This window comes from Bos grunniens, chromosome 12 (assembly GCF_055505025.1).
Source record: "Bos grunniens cultivar Pamir isolate PY7600 chromosome 12, Bosgru_T2T1.0, whole genome shotgun sequence".
Taxonomy (NCBI): Eukaryota; Metazoa; Chordata; class Mammalia; order Artiodactyla; family Bovidae; genus Bos; species Bos grunniens.
Window position 1 is genome coordinate 73,241,641 of NC_141176.1, and position 20,212 is coordinate 73,261,852.

At 40.6% G+C, this 20,212-nt stretch overlaps 1 protein-coding gene across 3 annotated transcripts in view; it reads left to right on the top strand.

The window, feature by feature from the left end:
* The window catches only part of LOC147361895 (ATP-binding cassette sub-family C member 4-like), a 228,591-nt gene that overhangs the window by 52,665 nt on the left and 155,714 nt on the right, over positions 1-20,212 (top strand). For 2 of the 3 annotated variants that reach the window (XM_086330212.1, XM_086330213.1), the window contains exons 15-20: positions 1,604-1,801; positions 3,150-3,290; positions 4,313-4,350; positions 5,024-5,118; positions 12,898-13,044; positions 16,904-16,983. In XM_086330212.1, the coding sequence (XP_086186338.1) occupies positions 1,604-1,801; positions 3,150-3,290; positions 4,313-4,350; positions 5,024-5,118; positions 12,898-13,044; positions 16,904-16,983 (699 nt within the window). The remainder of the gene's footprint in view (positions 1-1,603; positions 1,802-3,149; positions 3,291-4,312; positions 4,351-5,023; positions 5,119-12,897; positions 13,045-16,903; positions 16,984-20,212) is intronic. The other variant, XM_086330214.1, reaches the window with a different exon arrangement.

A 20,212-nucleotide genomic window follows, 5' to 3' on the forward strand; every position in this document is an offset into this window, starting at 1 on the left:
GTCATCCCCCTCCACCTGAGCTGCCTTAACCAGAGCTGCTCTCATTTAATGAATTTTGCGTCCTGAGATTTTTTTCACTAATGTTTTATTTGCTACTGAGGGAAGGAGCTGAGTCTGGTTTCAGGGGTCAGAAAATAGTAAAACATCTGCAGACATTATTTTAAATGAATTTGTCAGGGAGAGAAACTGTGCAAGGATATGTCACATGTGTTCAAAGAAATGATTTGATTGGCTGTATTTTAAGCAGTTGCCTGATTTGGGGAAGCCTAGCTGGCTGCTTGTGGTTGGTCGTTCCTAAGTTTTATCTCAGATCTGAGTGAATTGATTCTGGCTTAGGTTTTGGTTTGTGGACACAGACTGCCAAGGCTTTAGAGCCACTCCAGTCCCATGGCCTCCTTGTTTAATTACTTTATCAGGTGGAATATTGAATTTTCAGTTGGGAACTTGCTGAGTGTGTGGGGGCAGTTGTAGAGACCATGGAAATGCCTTTCATGGATTTTCTGTCTGGGGCTGGTTCCTGGCCAGTCACATGATAGTGTGACAGTGACAGTGGTCAGTGAAGATTTAATGAGAGACTCTTACCTGTATGCAGATGTGCTTGTGCCCACCTCTAGGTTAAGTTTAAATTTCTTTCCTGGAATTGTCACATGAGGCTTCTCTCACTTTCCATGTTGTGTAAAAAGACTGTGCTGATCCTCCCTAAGTGCCCAGGGTAGTCATGTCAATGGCCTCCATTTTTAACACATGAACACATGTTTTTTTCATATCCCCCAGCACGTAACACAGGGACAGGGTTTAGCAGAGAACACAATGCTCAGTTCTGTACTGAGTTAAGTGAACTAGGTTTCTCAACAAGAATTCTAGACCCAGGCATCATTTTTTTTTTCTAAAATGATAATTTAAGACCAGATAACTTCTCTTGATTAGTATTTAGGTTGGTTTAATATTATCAACTTCACTTTATTTTGGGGGGCTCCAAAATCACTGCAAATGGTAAGTGCAGTCATGAAATTAAAAGACACTTACTCCTTGGAAGGAAAGTTATGACCAACCTAGATAGCGTATTCAAAAGCAGAGACATTACTTTGCCAACAAAGGGCCGTCTAGTCAAGGCTATGGTTTTTCCAGTGGTCATGTATGGATGTGAGAGTTGGACTGCGAAGAAAGCTGAGTGCCAAAGAATTGATGCTTTTGAACTGTGGTGTTGGAGAAGACTCTTGAAAGTCCCTTGGACTGCAAAGGAGATCCAACCAGTCAATTCTAAAGGAGATTAGTCCTGGGTGTTCATTGGAAGGACTCATGCAAAAGCTGAAACTCCAATACTTTGGCCACTTCATGGGAAGAGTTGAGTCATTGGAAAAGACCCTGATTCTGGGAGGGATTGGGGGAAGGAGAAGAAGGGGATGACAGAGGATGAGATGGCTGGATGGCATCACCAATTCAATGGACATGAGTTTGAGTAAACTCTGGGAGTTGGTGATGGACAGGGAGGCCTGGCGTGCTGTGATTCATGGTGTCGCAAAGAGTCGGACACGACTGAGCAACTGAACTGAACTGAATGTTATCAAATATAAATTAATTTATCTCAAAATTTTTATTTTAGGGGATAACGGTGGAAAGAGGAACTTACTCTGAGTTCCTGAAATCTGGGATAGATATTTTTTCCCTTTTTGAGAAGGGGAATGAGCAGTCTGAACCATCTTCAGTTCCAGGAACTCCCAGTCTCATCTCTGAGTCTTTGGTTCAGTCTTTCAAGTCTCCCAGGCCCTCATTGAAAGATGCAGCTCAAGAGGACCAAGAAGTGAGTTTCTCATCCTACAACACACCTGGGTCTGTCTGCCCTTGGTGGTCTCATGGACCTTCATCTGCTTTGCTCATGACATCTTCATTAGTCCCAAAGCAGACCCTAAGGTTCCCAAAGTCTTGTTCCATGGAATTGGTAGAGTTAAAAGAGCATGAGGGGAGCAAGCCTGCTTGGGGTTCCCCTTTGAGTGTAGGATGGAGAATCTTATGGAGACCAGAAGTGGGTGCACTGCTATGAATTTCTGAGTGAATGTGGCTCACACGGATTGAGGACTCTTCAGTTTACCACAGTTATATCCTACTCATGCTGATTGCCCCCGGCTTCTTTTATGTATCCAGAGGCTTAACGTGAAGACCGTGTTAGACTGAGTCCTGCTGTTGCCACATTAAATCAGCTACTTTTCCTGTATGTTGGAATGTTCTAGCATTGCATGTGACTGATAGTAGTATTTTTGCCTCAGTGTCAGATGGTTTGTGATAGGCCAGAGGTAATGTGGGCAAAGGACCTGATACATGGTAGACACTTCGGTGTTAGTTCCCATCCTCCTTTCTTACCCTTCAAGACTGAGAACCACATCTTATCGACCTTGAATCCCAGGGGCTGGGGTAGAGCCAAGGACATTCTAGCCTCCTGTGACTGCATAATGCATTCTAAGTCCTCCAGACAGAATTGCAGAAATGCACTAGATCTCCCTTAAAAACATACACAGATATTCCTTGACATCCAAAGCCAGGAGCCTGGATGATTCTGATAAGTATTTGGATTAGTTTTTCACTTTCTAAACTCAGGAATCACTTTTTGAAATTTAGGAACCAAATAGATTCAGATCATATGCTTGCAACGTGCTGTCCAAACTCCTCTTTAATGCTTCTTTGAACTCAGTTTACTGTATTTGGCTAGAGTTTTGAGCCCCAAGTATGTTTTACATTTCTGTCATTAAATGACACAGTCATCTCGAGGGATACATTAGCTCCATATCATTTTGTGTGTTATTTTAGAGGAAGTTTCTACATTTATACATTAATTTATTTTGATTTGTGTGTGTTGAGAGTCATGTGCTATTTTAAGCAAAGCTCCCCAACAGTGAATAACCTCATGTGAATGCGTTTGATTATTTCTCATAGATTCCTACGAGTGGGATGTCTGGGTCCAGGGGTAAACACATGTGTGATTTGACCAGATATTCCCATACCTATATCCATAGGAGATGGACCATCCTGCACTCCTACCAGTGTGTGGGATATTTCTGATTCCCACAGCTTTGCAGTGGAGGGCATTGTTGAACTCTTGAAATTTGGGGTTCATTTTTAAAATTTCATCTCTTACTGCCATTTTTCCCTCCTAGACTGAGAATATACAGGTTACTCTACCTGTAGAGGACCATTTGGAAGGAAAAGTTGGTTTTAAGACCTATAAGAATTACTTCACAGCTGGTGCTGACTGGACTATCATCATCTTCCTTATTCTAGTAAACATCGCAGCTCAGGTACGTAATGGAGTTTATTTTGGTTTATGCTCTTGGCTTGATATTTATATACTATTTATACTGTAATTTTATAATTCTTTTTAAATATTTGTATTAAGAGATTTATCTCAAAGACTTGGCTCATGAGGTTGTGGGATCTAGCTTGGTGAATGTGAGATCAGAAAGGCAGGCCTGCAGGCTGGAACCTCAGGGAGAAGCTCACTCTGCTGTCTTGAGGCAGAATTTCTTCCTCCTCCAGGAAGCCTTGGGTTTTTTTGTTTTGTTTTTTTTAAAGGCAGCCTTTTTATTTTTTTTTAATTTAATTTTATTTTTAAACTTTACATAATTGTATTAGTTTTGCCAAATATCAAAATGAATCCGCCACAGGCATACATGTGTTCCCCATCCTGAACCCTCCTCCCTCCTCCCTCCCCACACCATCCCTCTGGGTCGTCCCAGTGCACCAGCCCCAAGCATCCAGTATCGCGCATCGAACCTGGACTGGCAACTCGTTTCTTACATGATATTCTACATGTTTCAATGTCACTCTCCCAAATCACTGGATGAGGTGACCACAGTGTTAAGAGTGATCTCCTACTTAGATTCTGATAATGGATGTGAGCCACATCCACAAAATACCTTCACAGCAACATCTAGACGACTATTTAGTTCAATCACTGGAGACTGGCCCAGCCGAGCTGACACCCAGGACTGACCATCACTGTACCTGTCAAGCTTTTTGCTCTGAAAAATCCCAACATTTGTTCTGTTGTTACTGACTTTGACAGTCCACTTGGATTTGCATTGAAGTACATTATATCTGGGGAGCAAATTCTTCTAGGGAAAAGGGGATTTCTTTCAAAAATATTAACTTGTAAGATGCCCTCCCCTGACCTGTGGTCATCTGGGGTGTGGGGTTTGGTGCAGACCTGAACCGGAAGGACTGTCTCCGTGTTCTGGGGCCTTTTCGTCCCCCATCCTAGTGAGCGGGGTGTGAGGCTCAGTGATGTCAGTGTGTGAGTGACTGCTGTTTCCTGCTCCAGGTTGCCTACGTTCTGCAGGATTGGTGGCTTGCATTCTGGTGAGTGATTCCTGCTCTGACCCAAAATGCTGTGAAATCTACATGAAGCCTCACTTTCCCACAGAGTCAGGGTGACTGACCCTCACGTAGTTTCCCTGAAGAAAGATGAAAGTTCCTGTGGGTGGTGTGTGATCCCCATGTGGTCTCTCCCCATGTCCCCTCCCTTTAGCAGCTTCTTCACAGACAATTTTTCTTTTCTTTTTTTGAACTTTTAATAATGTTTTGAGATATGGCTGATCAACAATGTTGTGATAGTTTCATTTGAATAGTGAAGGGATGCAGCATACATACACATGTATCCATTCTCCCCCCCCAAATTCCCTCCCATCCAGGCTGCCACATAATATTGGGCAGAGTTCCATGTGTTATACAATAAGTCCTTATTGCTTACCTGTTTTAAATATAGCAGTTTGTGCATGAACATCCAAAGTCTCTAACTATCCTTCCCCTTGGCAATCATAAGTTCATTTTCTAAGTCTGTCTCCACAGATAATTTTGAAAACTGAAAGTCATGATTCAGATTTTTAAAAGGGAGATACCCACAGGGCCTTTCAAGCTGGGAAACACTTTTCAGCATAATATACATTTCTTGAATTGAGGTAATTTTTTTGTGATATTTGTATAAATTCTATGTATATCTATAGTGTAATATTTTTTACTTCCTGTTCCATAGGGCGAATGTACAAAGTAACCTGTATTTTGGGGTATATGTAAAAGAAGATGAAGATGTAGTATTCGTTCTGAACTGGTACTTAGGAGTTTATTCAGGTAAAGTTGAGTCATCTGCTCTATAATACCAGAGTTTAAGGTGCTTAAATGAGTCTGTGTGACCAAGAGTGCTCCAGAGTAATTAGGTAATGTCTTAATAGATTAAGTATCTGAATCGCATTTTGTCTGTGAATTAATTAGAATAATTATTTTAAATATCTACTAGAAGAAAAAAGGTTGAATGAAGACTCTTAACTTGCTCCATACTGGATTTTGGTAGTTAAACCAGGATTGCATATTGAGAAAATCAGCCACTGGAAATATGTAGCTACTGTGTATTCTAGTAGATGCTTTAGCTAAATCTTATATCATTATATGGATGGGCAAGGGGAACAGAAATGAATCCCCACCCTGTGGTTCAGGTTGTTCCAATTCTGTCTGAATAAAACCTGGCTTTTACTGATCTTGGATGAAATCCTCTGGCAGCATGGGCTGCAAGTAAAAGCATTATTCCCTCCCAGGTGTGCAAAGCTCCCCTTTCCACACTGCTCATCTCCTGAGCTTCACTAATAACTTGAGAAGCTAAGCAGGGGAAGTCCAGTGTCTGGAATTAGGATTCCTTCTCTTTCTTACCCTGAGATTATAGTGTTACCTCCTCCCCAACTGTGTGATTAATTCAAAATTTGGCTTGCCAGACTAATATTAACTATTAACATGACTCTCTCTATTCACAAGAGTATTTAGGATATATATATATATATATATATATATATAGAGAGAGAGAGAGAGAGAGAGAGAGAGAGAGAGAGCATAGCATTACATACTATTTAAAGGATGTCTTTAATAAATTTTTAAATGCTTTCTTTATCCATTCATCTGTTGATGGACATATAGGTTGCTTCCATGTCCTAGCTTTTGTAAATAGTGTTTCTATGAACATTGGGGTGTGTGTGTCTTTTTGAATTATGGTTTTCTCAGGGTATATTCCCAGTAGTGGGATTGCTGGGTCGTATGGTAGTTCTATTTTCAATTTTTTTAAGGAACCTCTATACTGTTCTCCATAGTGACTGTAGCAATTTACATTCCTACTAACAGTGCAAGAAAGTTCTCTTTTTCCATACCTTCTCTAGCATTTATTGCTTGTCTATTTTTTGATTATGGCCATTCTGACTGGTGTGAGGTAATACTTTATTATAGTTTTGATCTGCATTTCTCAAATAACGATATTGAGCATCTTTTCATGTGCCTCTTGACCAACTGTATGTCTTCTTTGGAGAAAGGTCTATATAGGTCTTCTGCCCATTTTTTGATTGGGTTGTTTGTTTTTTTTGATATTAAGCTGCATGAGCTGTTTGTATATTGTGGAGATTAATCCTTGGTCAGTTACTTACTTTGTAATTACTTTCTCCCATTCTCAGGGCTGTCTTTTTACCTCATTTGTTATACATATATACACTGGATCAGGGGAGAAGGGGGCTCCCCGGGTAGCTCAAATGGTAAAGAATTTGCCTGCAATGCTGAAGACCTGAGTTTCATCCCTGGGTGAGGAAGAACCCCTGGATAAGGGAGTGGCAACCCACTCCAGTATGCATGCTCGGAGAATTCCATGGACAGAGGAGTCTAGTGGGCTACAGTCCATGGGGTTGCAAAGAGTTGGACATGACTGAATGACTATCACATGTACACTGGAATATTACTTATCCATAGAAAGGAATGAGATTGGGTCATTTGTCAAGAGGTGGATGGACCTAGAGTCTGTCATACAAAGTAAAGTAAGTCAGACAAAGAAAAACATAAAAAATACTTGTATTAATGCATAGGAATCTAGCCTTTTCATGGATCACTGCCTTATCATGGCAAAGAGGTTTGTATAACTCAGTGAAGCTATGAGCTATGCCATGTAGGGCCACCTAAGACAGATAGGTCATAGTGGAGAGTTCTGACAAAATGTAATCCACTGGAGGAGAGAATGGCAAACCACTCCAGTGAACTAGCCATGAGAAACCCATGAACTGCATAAAAAGGCAAAAAGATATGACACCAAAAGATTAGCCCTCCAGGTCAGAAGGTGCCCAATAAGCTACTGGGGAAGAACAGAAGATAACTACTAATAGCTCCAGACAGAATGAAGTGGCTGGACCACAGTGGAAACGTGTTCAGTTGTGGTTGTGTCTAGTGGGGAAAGTAAAATCAGATGCTGTAAAGAACAGTATTGCATAGGAACCTGGAATGTTAGGTCCATGAATCAAGGTAAATTGGACATGGTCAAGCAGGAGATAGTAAGAGTAAACATAGACATCTTAAGAATTAATGAACTAAAATGGATAGGAATGGGTGGATTTAATTAAGATGACCATTGTATATACTACTGTGGGCAAGAATTGCTTAGAAGAAATGGAATAGCCCTCATAATCAACAAGAGTCCAAAATGCAGTTCTTGGGTGCAGCCTTAAAAACAACACAATGATCTTGGTTCATTTCCAAGGCAAACCATTCAACATCTCAGTAATTCAAGTCTATGCTCCAACCACTGACCGAAAAAGCTGAAGTTGATCAGTTCTATGAAGACCTAGAAAACCTTCTAGAACTAAATGCATAGTCCCAGAGAATAGCAAGGAGAGTTTGAAAGCCCTTCTTTGTAGCCTTTCTTTATACAAAGAAATAGAGGAAAAACAACAAAAAGGGTAATGCTAAACATCTCTTCAAGAAACTTCGAAATATCAAAGGAACATTTCATCCAAAGATGGGCACAAAAAAGGACAGAAATTGTAAAGACGTAACTGAAGCAGAAGATATCAAGAAGAGATGGAAGAATACACAAAATAATTATACAATAAAAATCTTAATGACCTGGATAACCACCATAATGTAGTCTGTCACTCAGAACCAGACATTCTGGAGTGTGAAGTCAAGTGAGCCTTAGGAAGCATGGCTGCCTATAAAGCTACTAGAGGTGATGGAATTCCAGCAGAGCTATTTAAAATTGTAAAAGATTTAAATTACTGCACTCAGTGTCAGCAAATTTGGAAAATCCAGCAGTGGCCACAGGACTGGAAAAGGTCAATCCTCATCCCAATTCTCAAGAAGAGCACTACTAAAGAGTTTTCAATCCACCAGACAATTGCACTCATCTCCCATGCTACTAACATTATGCTCAAAATCCTTCAAGCTATGTTTCAGCATCATGTGAACTGAGAACTTCCAGATGTTCAAGCTGTGTTTAGAAAAGGCAGAGGAACCAGACATCAAATTGCCAACATTTGATGGATCTTAGAGAAAGTAAGGGAATTCTAGAAAAGCATCTACCTCTGTTTCACTAACTAAGCTAAAGCCTTTGACTATGTTTGTCATAAAAAACTATGAAAAACTCTTAAAGAGATGGGAATACCAGACCTTCTTACCTGTCTCCTGAGAAACCTGTATGCAGATCAAGAAGCAACAGTTAGAACCCTGTATGGAACAACTGATTGGTTCAGGATTGAGAAAGGAGTACAACAAGGCTGTTTATTGTCACCCTGTTTATTTAAATTATACACAGAGTACATCATGTGAAATGCCAGGCTGGATGGGTGTCACTGGAATCAAGATTGCTGGAGAATATCAACCTCAGATATGTGGGTGATAGCACTCTAATGGCAGAAAGCAAAAAGGAACTAAAGAACCTCTAAAACTGAATATTAAAAAAAATAAGATCATGGCATCCAGTCCCATCACTTCATGGCAGATGAAGGGGAAAATGTGGGAACAGTGACAGATTTCCTCTTCTTGGGCTCTAAAGTCAATGTGGATGGTGACTGCAGCCATGAAATTAGAAGACAGTTTCTTCTTGGCAGGAAAGCTATGACAAACCTAGACAGTGTGTTAAAAAGCAGTGACATCACTTTGCCGACAAAGGGCCGTATACTCAAGGCTATGGTCTTTCCAGTAGTCATGTACAGATGTGAGAGCTGGACTATAAAGAAGGCTGAGCACTGAAGAATTGATGCTTTAGAACTGTGGTGCTAGAGAAGACTTGAGATTGAGAGTCCCTTGGACAGCAGGGAGATCAAAACAGTCAGTCTAAGAGGAAATCAACCCTGAATACTCATTGGAAGTACTGATGCTGAAGCTGAAACTCCAATACTTTGGCCTCCTGATACAAGCAGCTGACTCACTGGAAAAGACCCTGCTGCTGGGAAAGGTTGAAGGCAAAAGGACAAGAGAGTGACAGAGGACGAGCTGGTTGGATGGCATCACCAATTCATAAACTTGGGCAAACTCTGGGAGAGGGTGAGGGACAGACAAGCCTGGCGTGCTGCAGTCAGTAGGGTTACAAAGTGTTGGACGTGACTTGGTGACTGAACAACAACATGGAATAAAAAAAAAAAAAAAATGGTACAGATGAACCTATTTGCAGGGGATGAATAGAGTTGTAGATGTAGAGAACAGATATTTGACACAGAGCGGGAGTGGGGTGTTGCGGTCCTTTAATGGACCAGAACCTGGTGGTCTGGAGTTGACAATAAGACAGTGAAAGAGAGAGAGCCAGAGGGAAGGGGGGAGGGGGAGAGAGAGAGAGAAAGACATGGGGACCCAAGCTCTGATGGAGCAAAGGTGCTTTAATGCTCTTTCTGTGAGTATATAATAGGCTGTGGTGCAAGGAATTTCTTTCGACAATGATAAAGATCAGAAAACCAAACGTACAGCAACTGTTACCAAGGGATCAAGGGATTAACGATGGTCATAAGGTCAGGAGACAATCCATATCTCAAGAAAGAGGATCAAGACTAAGGAGAATGTTTACTGGAAGGAGATCCACGCATGTCTCATCCTATGACATCAGTCCTGGGAGCAGAATGCCGTTCCACTCAGTTTCTGTTGCTAGAAACTGATGTAGGAATCCTCCTGGTAAACATTCCCTGACAGTGGGGAGGTGAGGGAGATGAATGGGAAGATTAGGATTGACATATATACACTGCCATGTGTGAAACAGATAGCTAGTGGGAAGCTGCTATATAGCACAGGGTGCTCAGCTCAGTACTGGCTCTGTGGTGACCTAGAGGGGAGGGTTGGAGGAAAGGGAGGTCCAAGAGGGAGGGGATGTATGTATATGTATAGTTGATTTACTTTGTTGAACAGCAGAAACTAACACAACATTGTAAAGCAGCTATACCCCAATAATTTTTTTAAATAAGTAAAAATTTAAATACCCTCACAGGAAATGCTTGGGAAAACTTTCTCCAAACAGTAAGTTATATAAAAATCCACTCATTGAAATTTTGTATTTATTTAATTAATTGTGTGATAAGAAACTTGAATCTACCAGCTGTTTACCTTCTGAATTGATGGACAATGAGGGCTTAAAGAAGGAAGGGATTCTGTTACACATTCATATAGGATTGTGGGCTAAGGCAAATGCCTGTTGATGGAATTCAAGAATTTAACCAGTTTTCAGAATTTAAATTACACTGATGTGCCAGCTGAATGGAAAAAAGTACTTGATGGATATATGTTGCTGAATTTATCCCCACTCTATATAGCATTGTGAGTTAAAGAGATGTTTGGAGGGCTATTTTAATTTTTATGTCTAGTAGTGCTCATTTATCCAGAGAAGGCAATGGCACCCCACTCCAGTACTCTTGCCTGGAAAATCCCATGGACGGAGGAGCCTGGTGGGCTGCAGTCCATGGGGTCGCTAAGGGTTGGAGATGACTGAGTGACTTCACTTTCACTTTTCACTTTCATGCATTGGAGAAGGAAATGGCAACCCACTCCAGTGTTCTTGCCTGGAGAATCCCAGGGACGGGGGACCCTGGTGGGCTGCCGTCTATGGGGTCGCACAGAGTCGGACATGACTGAAGCGACTTAGCAGCAGCAGCAGCAGTGCTCATTTATGTCATTGATAAGACATAAATTTAAATCAACTCCAGAAAAATAAACGACCCAATCAAAAAATGGGCCAAAGAACTAAATAGACATTTCTCCAAAAAAGACATACAGATGGCTAACAAACACATGAAAAGATGCTCAACATCACTCATTATCAGAGAAATGCAAATCAAAACCACTATGAGGTACCATTTCACACCAGTCAGAATGGCTGCGATCCAAAAGTCTACAAATAATAAATGCTGGAGAGGGTGTGGAGAAAAGGGAACCCTCTTACACTGTTGGTGGGAATGCAAACTAGTACAGCCACTATGGAGAACAGTGTGGAGATTCCTTAAAAAACTGGAAATAGAACTGCCTTATGATCCAGCAACCCCACTGCTGGGCATACACACTGAGGAAACCAGAAGGGAAAGAGACACGTGTACCCCAATGTTCATCGCAGCACTGTTTATAATAGCCAAGACATGGAAGCAACCTAGATGTCCATCAGTAGATGAATGGATAAGAAAGCAGTGGTACATATACACAATGGAGTATTACTCAGCCATTAAAAAGAATACTTTTGAATCAGTTCTAATGAGGTGGATGAAACTGGAGCCTATTATACAGAGTGAAGTAAGCCAGAAGGAAAAACATAAATACAGTATTCTAACGCATATATATGGAATTTAGAAAGATGGTAACAATAACCCGGTGTACGAGACAACAAAAGAGACACTGATGTATAGAACAGTCTTATGGACTCTGTGGGAGAGGGAGAGGGTGGGAAGATTTGGGAGAATGGCAATGAAACATGTAAAATATCATGTAGGAAACGAGTTGCCAGTCCAGGTTCGATGCATGATGCTGGATGCTTGGGGCTGGTGCACTGGGACGGCCCAGAGGGATGGTGTGGGGAGGGAGGAGGGAGGAGGGTTCGGGATGGGGAACACATGTATACCTGTGGCGGATTCATTTTGATATGTGGCAAAACTAATACAATTATGTAAAGTTTAAAAATAAAATAAAATTGGAAGATTTAAAAATAATAATAATAAATAAATGATTATATTTATTTACAAATGCTTTGGGGTTCTATAAAATAGTGAGAGATTAGTTTAGATTATCTTGTTTAGATTATCTCATGTCAAAATATAATTTGTAGCTTCTTGCAGTTCAGTTATGAAAGAGACTGTCCACTTGCAACTTAACATGGTCTTTTCATGCTCTTTGTAGCGACTTGGGCATAGAAGTAGCTACTTTATTTTTAATATTTTAAATTTTTATTATAGTTGCTTTCCAATGTTGTGTTAATTTCTGTTGTACAGCCAAGTGAACCAGTTGAACATATATCCTCTCTTTGGATTTCCTTCTCAATTAGGTCACCACAGAACATTAAGTAGATTTCCCTGTGTTATACAATAGGTTCTTAAAAAGCTACTTTACATGGAAGTATATTTCCTTATAAATTACAAGGAAATGGTAGATAATTTATCCTTTTCCCTGTTAATTCATATACTGGTAGCAAAGCATTGGAGAAGGGAATAGCAATCCACCCCAGAATTCTTGCCATGGATAGAGGAGCCTGTGGGCTACAGTCCTTGGGGTCACAAAGAGTATGACTTGACTGAGCAACTAACACTTTCACTTTCATTTACTTGTAATTGAATTAGGCAAGCCCAGAATAAAGCTGTAGTTTACACATGATTTTTCCCCCATGTTGTTTCTATTTAGTGGGAGGAAAACAGTGATTTTTTATATTTTTCTTTATAAATGTATTTTTGAAAGCATTAAACTCTTAGATAACCTACTTTATATATATATATATATTTATATATATATGTTTTTTATTCTGTATATATGTAAATCTCTAAACAAATTTTATTTATAGAATAAAATACACAATATCTTTTTAAACTGCCTGCCATGCTTTAGCATGGTTGAAGATAAGACAGAGATCTTGTGCTGAGTGATGCTTCTTTATTTCAGGGTTAACTGTGTCTGCTGTCCTTTTTGGTGTCACAAGATCTCTGTTGATATTCTACATCCTTGTTAATTCTTCACGAGCTTTGCACAACAAAATGTTGGAGTCCGTTTTAAGAGCTCCAGTATTGTTCTTCCATAGAAATCCAATAGGTAAGTCAGACACGAAATTTCCTAATGAATATGTCTTACTAACACATTAAGTGCCTATTTGCATTTTCATATTTGAAACTGGAAGAGATGCTTGGAAGAAAATCACTGTGTATGTTTATTCATTTTCTACAAACAGCTTCACTGGTAATTTTTCCTACAAGAGAAAGTCTGAATATAGGAGCATATAAGCTTTTATTCCAATTTATGCATGTCTGTAAAAATATATGAATGTTTACTTTACAGGATGATTTAGGAGTCCATTTGTTATGTGGCATATGAAACACCCAACAGATGATGAACATGTGTTGAAATGTTTTTGACTAGTTGTTAAAATGTTGGCTATGTTACATGGTGTTAAGCTAACTAGGAAGGACCATATTCCAGGAACATCTCTACAGAAGACAGGCTGTGTGTTTCTTTCTTTCATTGCCCATCCATTTCTGGGACCACAGAGCTTTGACATGTGCTCATATTTTGAGTTTTACCTAAATGGTAATGTAAGATTAATTAAAATACAAGATCAGTAAAATGTAAACATCCTCTTCGATAAAATCAACTCTCTAGTTTTACAATGGACTTTTGATTACATTAAAGATGTCTTGTGTTACCTAGCAGGTGGATCTTCAGTATTAAGTATAAGTATTCAGTAATCCCTGAAGGTTTCCCAGTGGTTGCTTCCTCCACCCTGAGGAAGGAATGTGTCTTGCTTTGGAAGGTAGCCTCCTGACCTGGGTTTCTATGAAGAGTTAGCTCATCAGCATACATGCCCACTCTGCTCAGTTGGTTAGACTCGTGCTGAGGCCCAGGGTGTGCTTTGTGGCAGGTGATGATTGGCAGGGCCTGTGGAGACAGGGATGTGACTGGAGGAAAGACAGCAGTAGCCTTGGCCTGGTCATCAACTAGCTGTGCGATCAAAGCCAAAGTAGGTAGATGCTACTGGGAAGGCAAATGTCCAGGAAGGATGTAGTCATGGTTCTAAGTATGGACTCTGCAGCCAAATTCCTGGGTTCAGTCCTGGAGACAGTTACTAATAGTAATAACCAGTTATAGTTATGTTAATACTTATATGCTAGTTATTTAATTTCTTTGTGTCTCAATTTTCTGAACTACAAAGTGAGGATACTATTCACACACTTACCAATATCGTGACGTTGTAGGCATAAAGCAGGTTAATACATTCACAGCACTTAGCACAGGGTCAGTGCCTAATGAACCTCAGTGAGGATATCTACATGGTGTCTGGGAACTTCCTCTCCTGTGAAATGGGAATAACCACTGCCCTTCCTGTTTCACAAGATTGTTGTGAGGATTAAATAAGACTGTTTAGTGCAGCATCTTGTGCAGATTTATTCAAGACATGTTCTTTAGTCCAGGCACCATGAGGAGCACAGGGTGGTAAACTGCAGAGGCCCATACAATCTCACCTTATTACAAAGCTGGAGTGAGAAGTGATTGGAAGAGTCTTTGCTATTATGGCTCTGAAGTCACTCTACTTTTCCTGTTAATGTGGAAACTACAGTTGTAAACTTGGGAGCATCAAGTAAGACTGAATTTCTGTTATCACAGCCTCTGAGTGGTTGTGACCACTATTAACCAGGCTTTTGATGACCTATATGCTTCTCCAGATGTTGAATTATTATTCAAGAATTTAGAACCAAGTTTAAATCTTAAAGGTCACTAATCCTGGAGCAGCAGGCATACACAGTGTGTATCTTGTCTCCCCTTCCTGTGTCTATTATCAGAACTTCAACCCTTCAAGAAAATAGAAGCCCAAATAAGGACTGCAAAGATAGGCCCAAAGGTTTAGGAGCATCAATTATTTACTCTTTTAGTAGTATATTAAATTGAACTCTTTCCTGTGTTTATTTTCAAAAGTAGAATTTGTAATAGACTGTTTGTGGTGGTCGTTGTTTCTGGTATGTGATGGCATGAAGAGAAAATCACATAGAGTGGTATTACTTGTTACCAAGTTCAAGCTCACCCTGCTCACCTCACAACACTGATAAATCTTACAGATGACATGTTAAGGCAAAGAATAATGACTTTATTTGGTAACCTAGCAGACTGAGAAGATGGCAGACTGATGTCTCAAAATAACCATCTTATTGGGATCTGGATGCCTGGTTCTTTTATAGAACAGAGAGAAGAGGTGAGGGAGTAAAGTCAAAACACCATTTATTTTGCACAATAAGAGGGTATTTGTTCATTTTTTTCTTTCCTGCCAACATTCACATGTGGTGAGGGTCAGATTGCATCCCTGTGAGCTGATAAAAGCCACTTTAGTTTAATATTCCGGCAGAGGGGCAGGGTTCCTTGACCAAAGCAATGACTAGCAACGGTCAAAGAAACAGATCCAGCATGCAGTCAAAATTGGCTCCTCCCTGTTACAGTTCCTTTAATGCGCACCTCCCCTGTCTGGGGCCAGTGTCCTGTTCTTTCTCATCCTGAGTCTCCTCAGGGTGCACCACTCTTGCAGGGGTGGCTGCAGAGTCCTGATGGCTGCAGCATCCTTTGTTTACTGATGTGACAAGTGACATTTTTAGTTTATGCCAGATATTTACCAGAAATTCCCATATTCTATCCTGCAGCCTTAAGGATATTCTATTATTGTGGATTCTGAGAAGGGAAATAAAATCAATGAAAAGTGATTCTTAGTCATTTAGTAATATTTCTGTTTTCCTGCCTACATCCCTACAGTCTTCTTAGATGCTTATTCATAAGTCTGTGCTTGTCACACCTGGTACACCTCTGAAAATAATGACTTATTACCCCAGTAGTAAACTCACAACTTGGAAATGGCTGCAATCTAAAATTTCCGAAAATGTGAGGTGCTGTGAGCCATCTGGAGGGAAAAAAATTACAGAGAGGTTATAATTATGTTTATTTAGAAAGTATAACTTGGCAAAATTAATCTTGATAATTAAAGCAAAATTGGTGTGACAATTAGGATTAACTAAGGTATTTTGCAACTGTTTATATACTGATTTAGTACTTGGAGTGAGCCTTACATGGGATGGATCTAAAGGGAGGGAACATTCTCAAATCCACCAACCCTTCCTGAGATTGCCACAAGATTCCCCCATTGTTTTAAAAATCAGGGCTCAATTTCAATTACCCACCCACTGCCATTTGGTGGTATTTTTGTTTCTTTTTAGGTATCATCCTATTTTATCTTTCTTTTTACCACTGATATTGGCTTATTTCATATGAATTTGTAATACATTAAATTTGTTGTTGTTTTACCAATAAGTTGTGTCTGAGTCTTTTGTAGTCCCATGGACTGTGGCCTGCCAGGCTCCTCTGTCCACGGGATTTCCTAGGCAAGAATACTGGAGTGGGTTGCCATTCCTCCTCCAGGGCATCTTCTGACCCAGGGATTGAACCCCTGTCTCTTATGTCTTCTGCATTGGTGGGCAGATTCCTTAGCATTGAGTCCCTAGGGAAGCTCAATATATTAAATATTTAATAAATGTACTTTATTTTTTAAATATTTATTTACTTTTAGTTGCTTTGGTTCTTTGTTGCTTCATGTGGGCTTTCTCTAGTTACAGCAAGCAAGGGTTTCTCTTCATTGCGGTGCCTGGGCTTCACATTGTGGTGGCTTTTTCTGTTGCAGAGCTCAGGCTGTAGGCACACGAGCTTCAGTAGTTGTGGCACACAGGCTTAGTTGCTCTGCAGCATGTGGAATCTTTTCAGACCAGAGACTGAACCCATGTCTCCTGCACTGGGGACACCGTACCACCAGGGAAGTCCCTAAACACATATTCTTCAAAAATATTGTTTTGATATGTTCATGAATTGTTTCTCTTAAAGCTCCTATATGAGGAAATGAGTAATTTCTCATATCCTGTTCTTACAGGAAGAATTTTGAATCATTTCTCCAAAGACGTTGGGCATATGGATGACTTGCTGCCCCTGATAGTTCTTGATTTCATCCAGGTAATGTAACAATCCTGTCAGAGTTCTCACAGGGAAGAGCAGAGTGCCTGTTTCTCAAGGGTTTTTCACAGAGGCTGAGGGTGGGCCTTGCAGCCTGGCAGTGTGTCCTGTTATCTTCAGTAAAGGCTGTGTTTGTGACAGAAAAGTGCAGTTCTGATTGAGAGGCTGAGTTAGCATGAGTAACACCTGGAGCAGGAGTATCTACAAAGTCACATCAAGGTTGGTCTGAAGCAGCGATATGCTGGGTAAGTGATTGTCCCTCCACCTTCAAGGTGTCTGGTGTGGATTCACTTTACTGTGAGCACATTTCATAATATATAGAAATAATCACTTCTCATGGAAAGATAGCCTAGATTAACTACATTATGCATTGTATCTGGCCTCCCAGGTGGCTCAGTGGTAAAGAATTTGCCTGCCAATGCAGGAGATGTAACAGATATGGGTTCGATCCCTGGGACAGGAAGATTCCTTGGAGGAGGGAATGGCAACCCACTTCAGTATTCTTGCCTAGAAAATTCCACGGACAGAGGAGCCTGGCAGGCTATAGTCCATGGGGCTGCAAAGAGTCGGACACAACTGATCACGAGCATGATGCATTGTATTCCCACAGGGGACAGATATCTCCTGCACCATTTTATTTGGATAAAGCCAGGTGTGGTTACTTACAAAGAAAAGATTGGCTAAAAATAAGATGAAAATAATACTTTAACAGGGACAATGTTGTTTAGTTGCTAAGTTGTGTCCAACTCTTTTGAGACCCCATGGACTGCAGCCTGCCAGGCTCCTCCATCCATGGGATATCTCAGGCAAGAATACTGGAGTAGGTTGTTGTTTCCTTGTCCAGGGGATATTCCTAACCCAAAGATCAAACTTGTGTCTCCTGCGTCTGCTGCAAGGCAGGCAGATTCTTACCACTGAGCCACCTGGGAAGTCCAAGAAAGACTATAGGGAGCACCTTTGATGATACCAAGGCTTTTAAGCCAGTAATTAGATTACAGGATCAAAGTCATCTCAGCAAATGTCTTTTGTTTATGTAGGCCGTTTTTCTTTTCACAAACTGATTGCTCTGTCTTAAGGTATCTTAAGAGAGAGAGAGACCTACAGGAATACCTTTGTCTAGCCTCAGTTTGTCTCTGAACTTGGGGTTCTAAGAAATAATGTTAGGTCTTCTCAGCTCTCATCCCCACAGTCAGTATTGATGCTCTTATGGAGTGTTCTTTTTTTTTACCCCCTGTTATTCTGTCTACTTATCAGTGATTAAGCCTGTGGGGAATTTAATTTTTCTTTCCAAGTGTTAATTTTGGAAATGAAATGCATTTATCAAAAGCTGCACATGGAAATGCAACAATACAACAGTGTCCTACAGACAGTGCAGCCTTTGGGCAAGGCTTCCACTGTTAGCAGTGAGAACTAAGCTGAGACTCAGAGGCAGAGGACTTTTACTGAAAAGATGTCTGATTGGTTTTTTTTTTTTTTTTTTCTCTTCTGCAAACTTCTTTCATAAATGTACTCTGCTGGGTTTAGCCACATAATTTATCCCCAGAAACAATTTTTCCCTAAAAACAGTGTCACATTTTGACAGTGATTGTGAATTACTTTCAAAGGATTTTGTGAAAGGTTCTGTTTCTTTGCTACAGCAAGCTAGGCCAAGGTTGGGTTTCCACCGTGTGCTTAGCATATTGTTAGTTAGTCATCATAATCAGAATGTCACATATTTTTGGATGGCATATAGAAGGACAGGGGTCAATGCTACCTAATTTTAGCAGGAAATATTCTCATTAAAGAGGAGCAAAAATTCTAGTCTAGCTGATTTCCAGTCCCTTCTCTACCACTTTTAGTTCAATTATCTTGAAGTTTGGTAGAGATGTACAGTAGTTCATTAGAAGTAAGAGTCTGCTCTTTGAGAAAGAGACCTGGGATGAGCATGGAGCCTATGTATTCTTCACTGAGCAAGTAGCTAAAATCTCTGCAGATGGATAAGATTGCCAAGAGTGAGGGAAGCATTTTAGGAGCCAAGATCAGAAGCTTTGGGTAGCCTTGATATTTAGAGAGAAGCAGAGAGAGAAGGGAAGTACAGAAAACATATAATGAACAGCAAGGATGAGAGGAGGAGATACGGTGGAGACCCAAGGAAGGAGAGGTCTCTTTAGTGCAAGCGAGGTGAGTCCACGGAAACTTGCTGCTTGATTTGGAATGAGGAGGCATCTGGTGACCTGAGGAGCAGGTTTCATATGGGAGGAATTAGAGAACAAAGGGCTGCAAACCCAGGAGGCATGGAGGGAATTGAGGTGAAGACAGGCTGGAAGGAGTTTGAATGAATCAGGACAGAGGCCCGTCTGGAATGCAGGGTCTAAGAAGCTCTTGCCTGTTGTTTGAGATTTTAGTTTCTGTGAGGGGAATATGAGCGATGGTAGGTGGTTTTGCCCTCTCTTCCCTCCTTCCCTTCAACAAACAAGGATTGAGGCCCTGAAGTACAGGAGTGAGTCAGGCATGAAGCCCTCCCCTCATGGGTCTCCTCCCTCCCCAGGGAAGGAGACATCCAGAGATTCACACTTGATAGCTTCGGAATCCTAATTGTGGGAGCTCTGTAGAGGAAGTCCTGGAAGGCAAACTGGATGTAGAGGCTGGAGACAGTTAGAGGTGGTCCAGGAGGTGGGCGGAGCTTCTAGGAGGTGACTTTTGATCCAGCATGAGAGGAAAAGGCCACTGTGGATAGTGGGGCAGAAGGTGCTGGTGGAAGCAGAGTTCCTGTGCGGGAAGGGTCTGGAAGGGCATTGTTCAGCTGTGTTAACACACCTGTGTTCAAACTCATTTTTGATGATTTTGTTTATCCCTGTTGTATTTGATAAACCTTAAAAGATTCTTGATCATTGTTATCTTTATTACTTCTAAAGTGTTTTTCCATATACTTTCTTTCATCTAATTCCTTCTCATTCACTTAAATGAAATGTCAGATTAGTTATTTAATATTTTGTGATAGTGATATGAAGTGTGGCTAAGGAAAACCCTAGATTCTGAGCAGTGGTTTACACTGCAGGACAGTCCATCCCCTCAGGTGATATCATTCAGAGACCAGATCCCAACAGAGAGGCACATAAGTTTGTGCACCATCCTGTACATTGATTCTTATAGCTACCAACCTGTTTAGTCACTTTATATAAGTGATTGGGCAAGTTGGAGTTGTTAACCATTTCAAAGGATGAAGGAGAGTAGCATAAAAAATCAATGT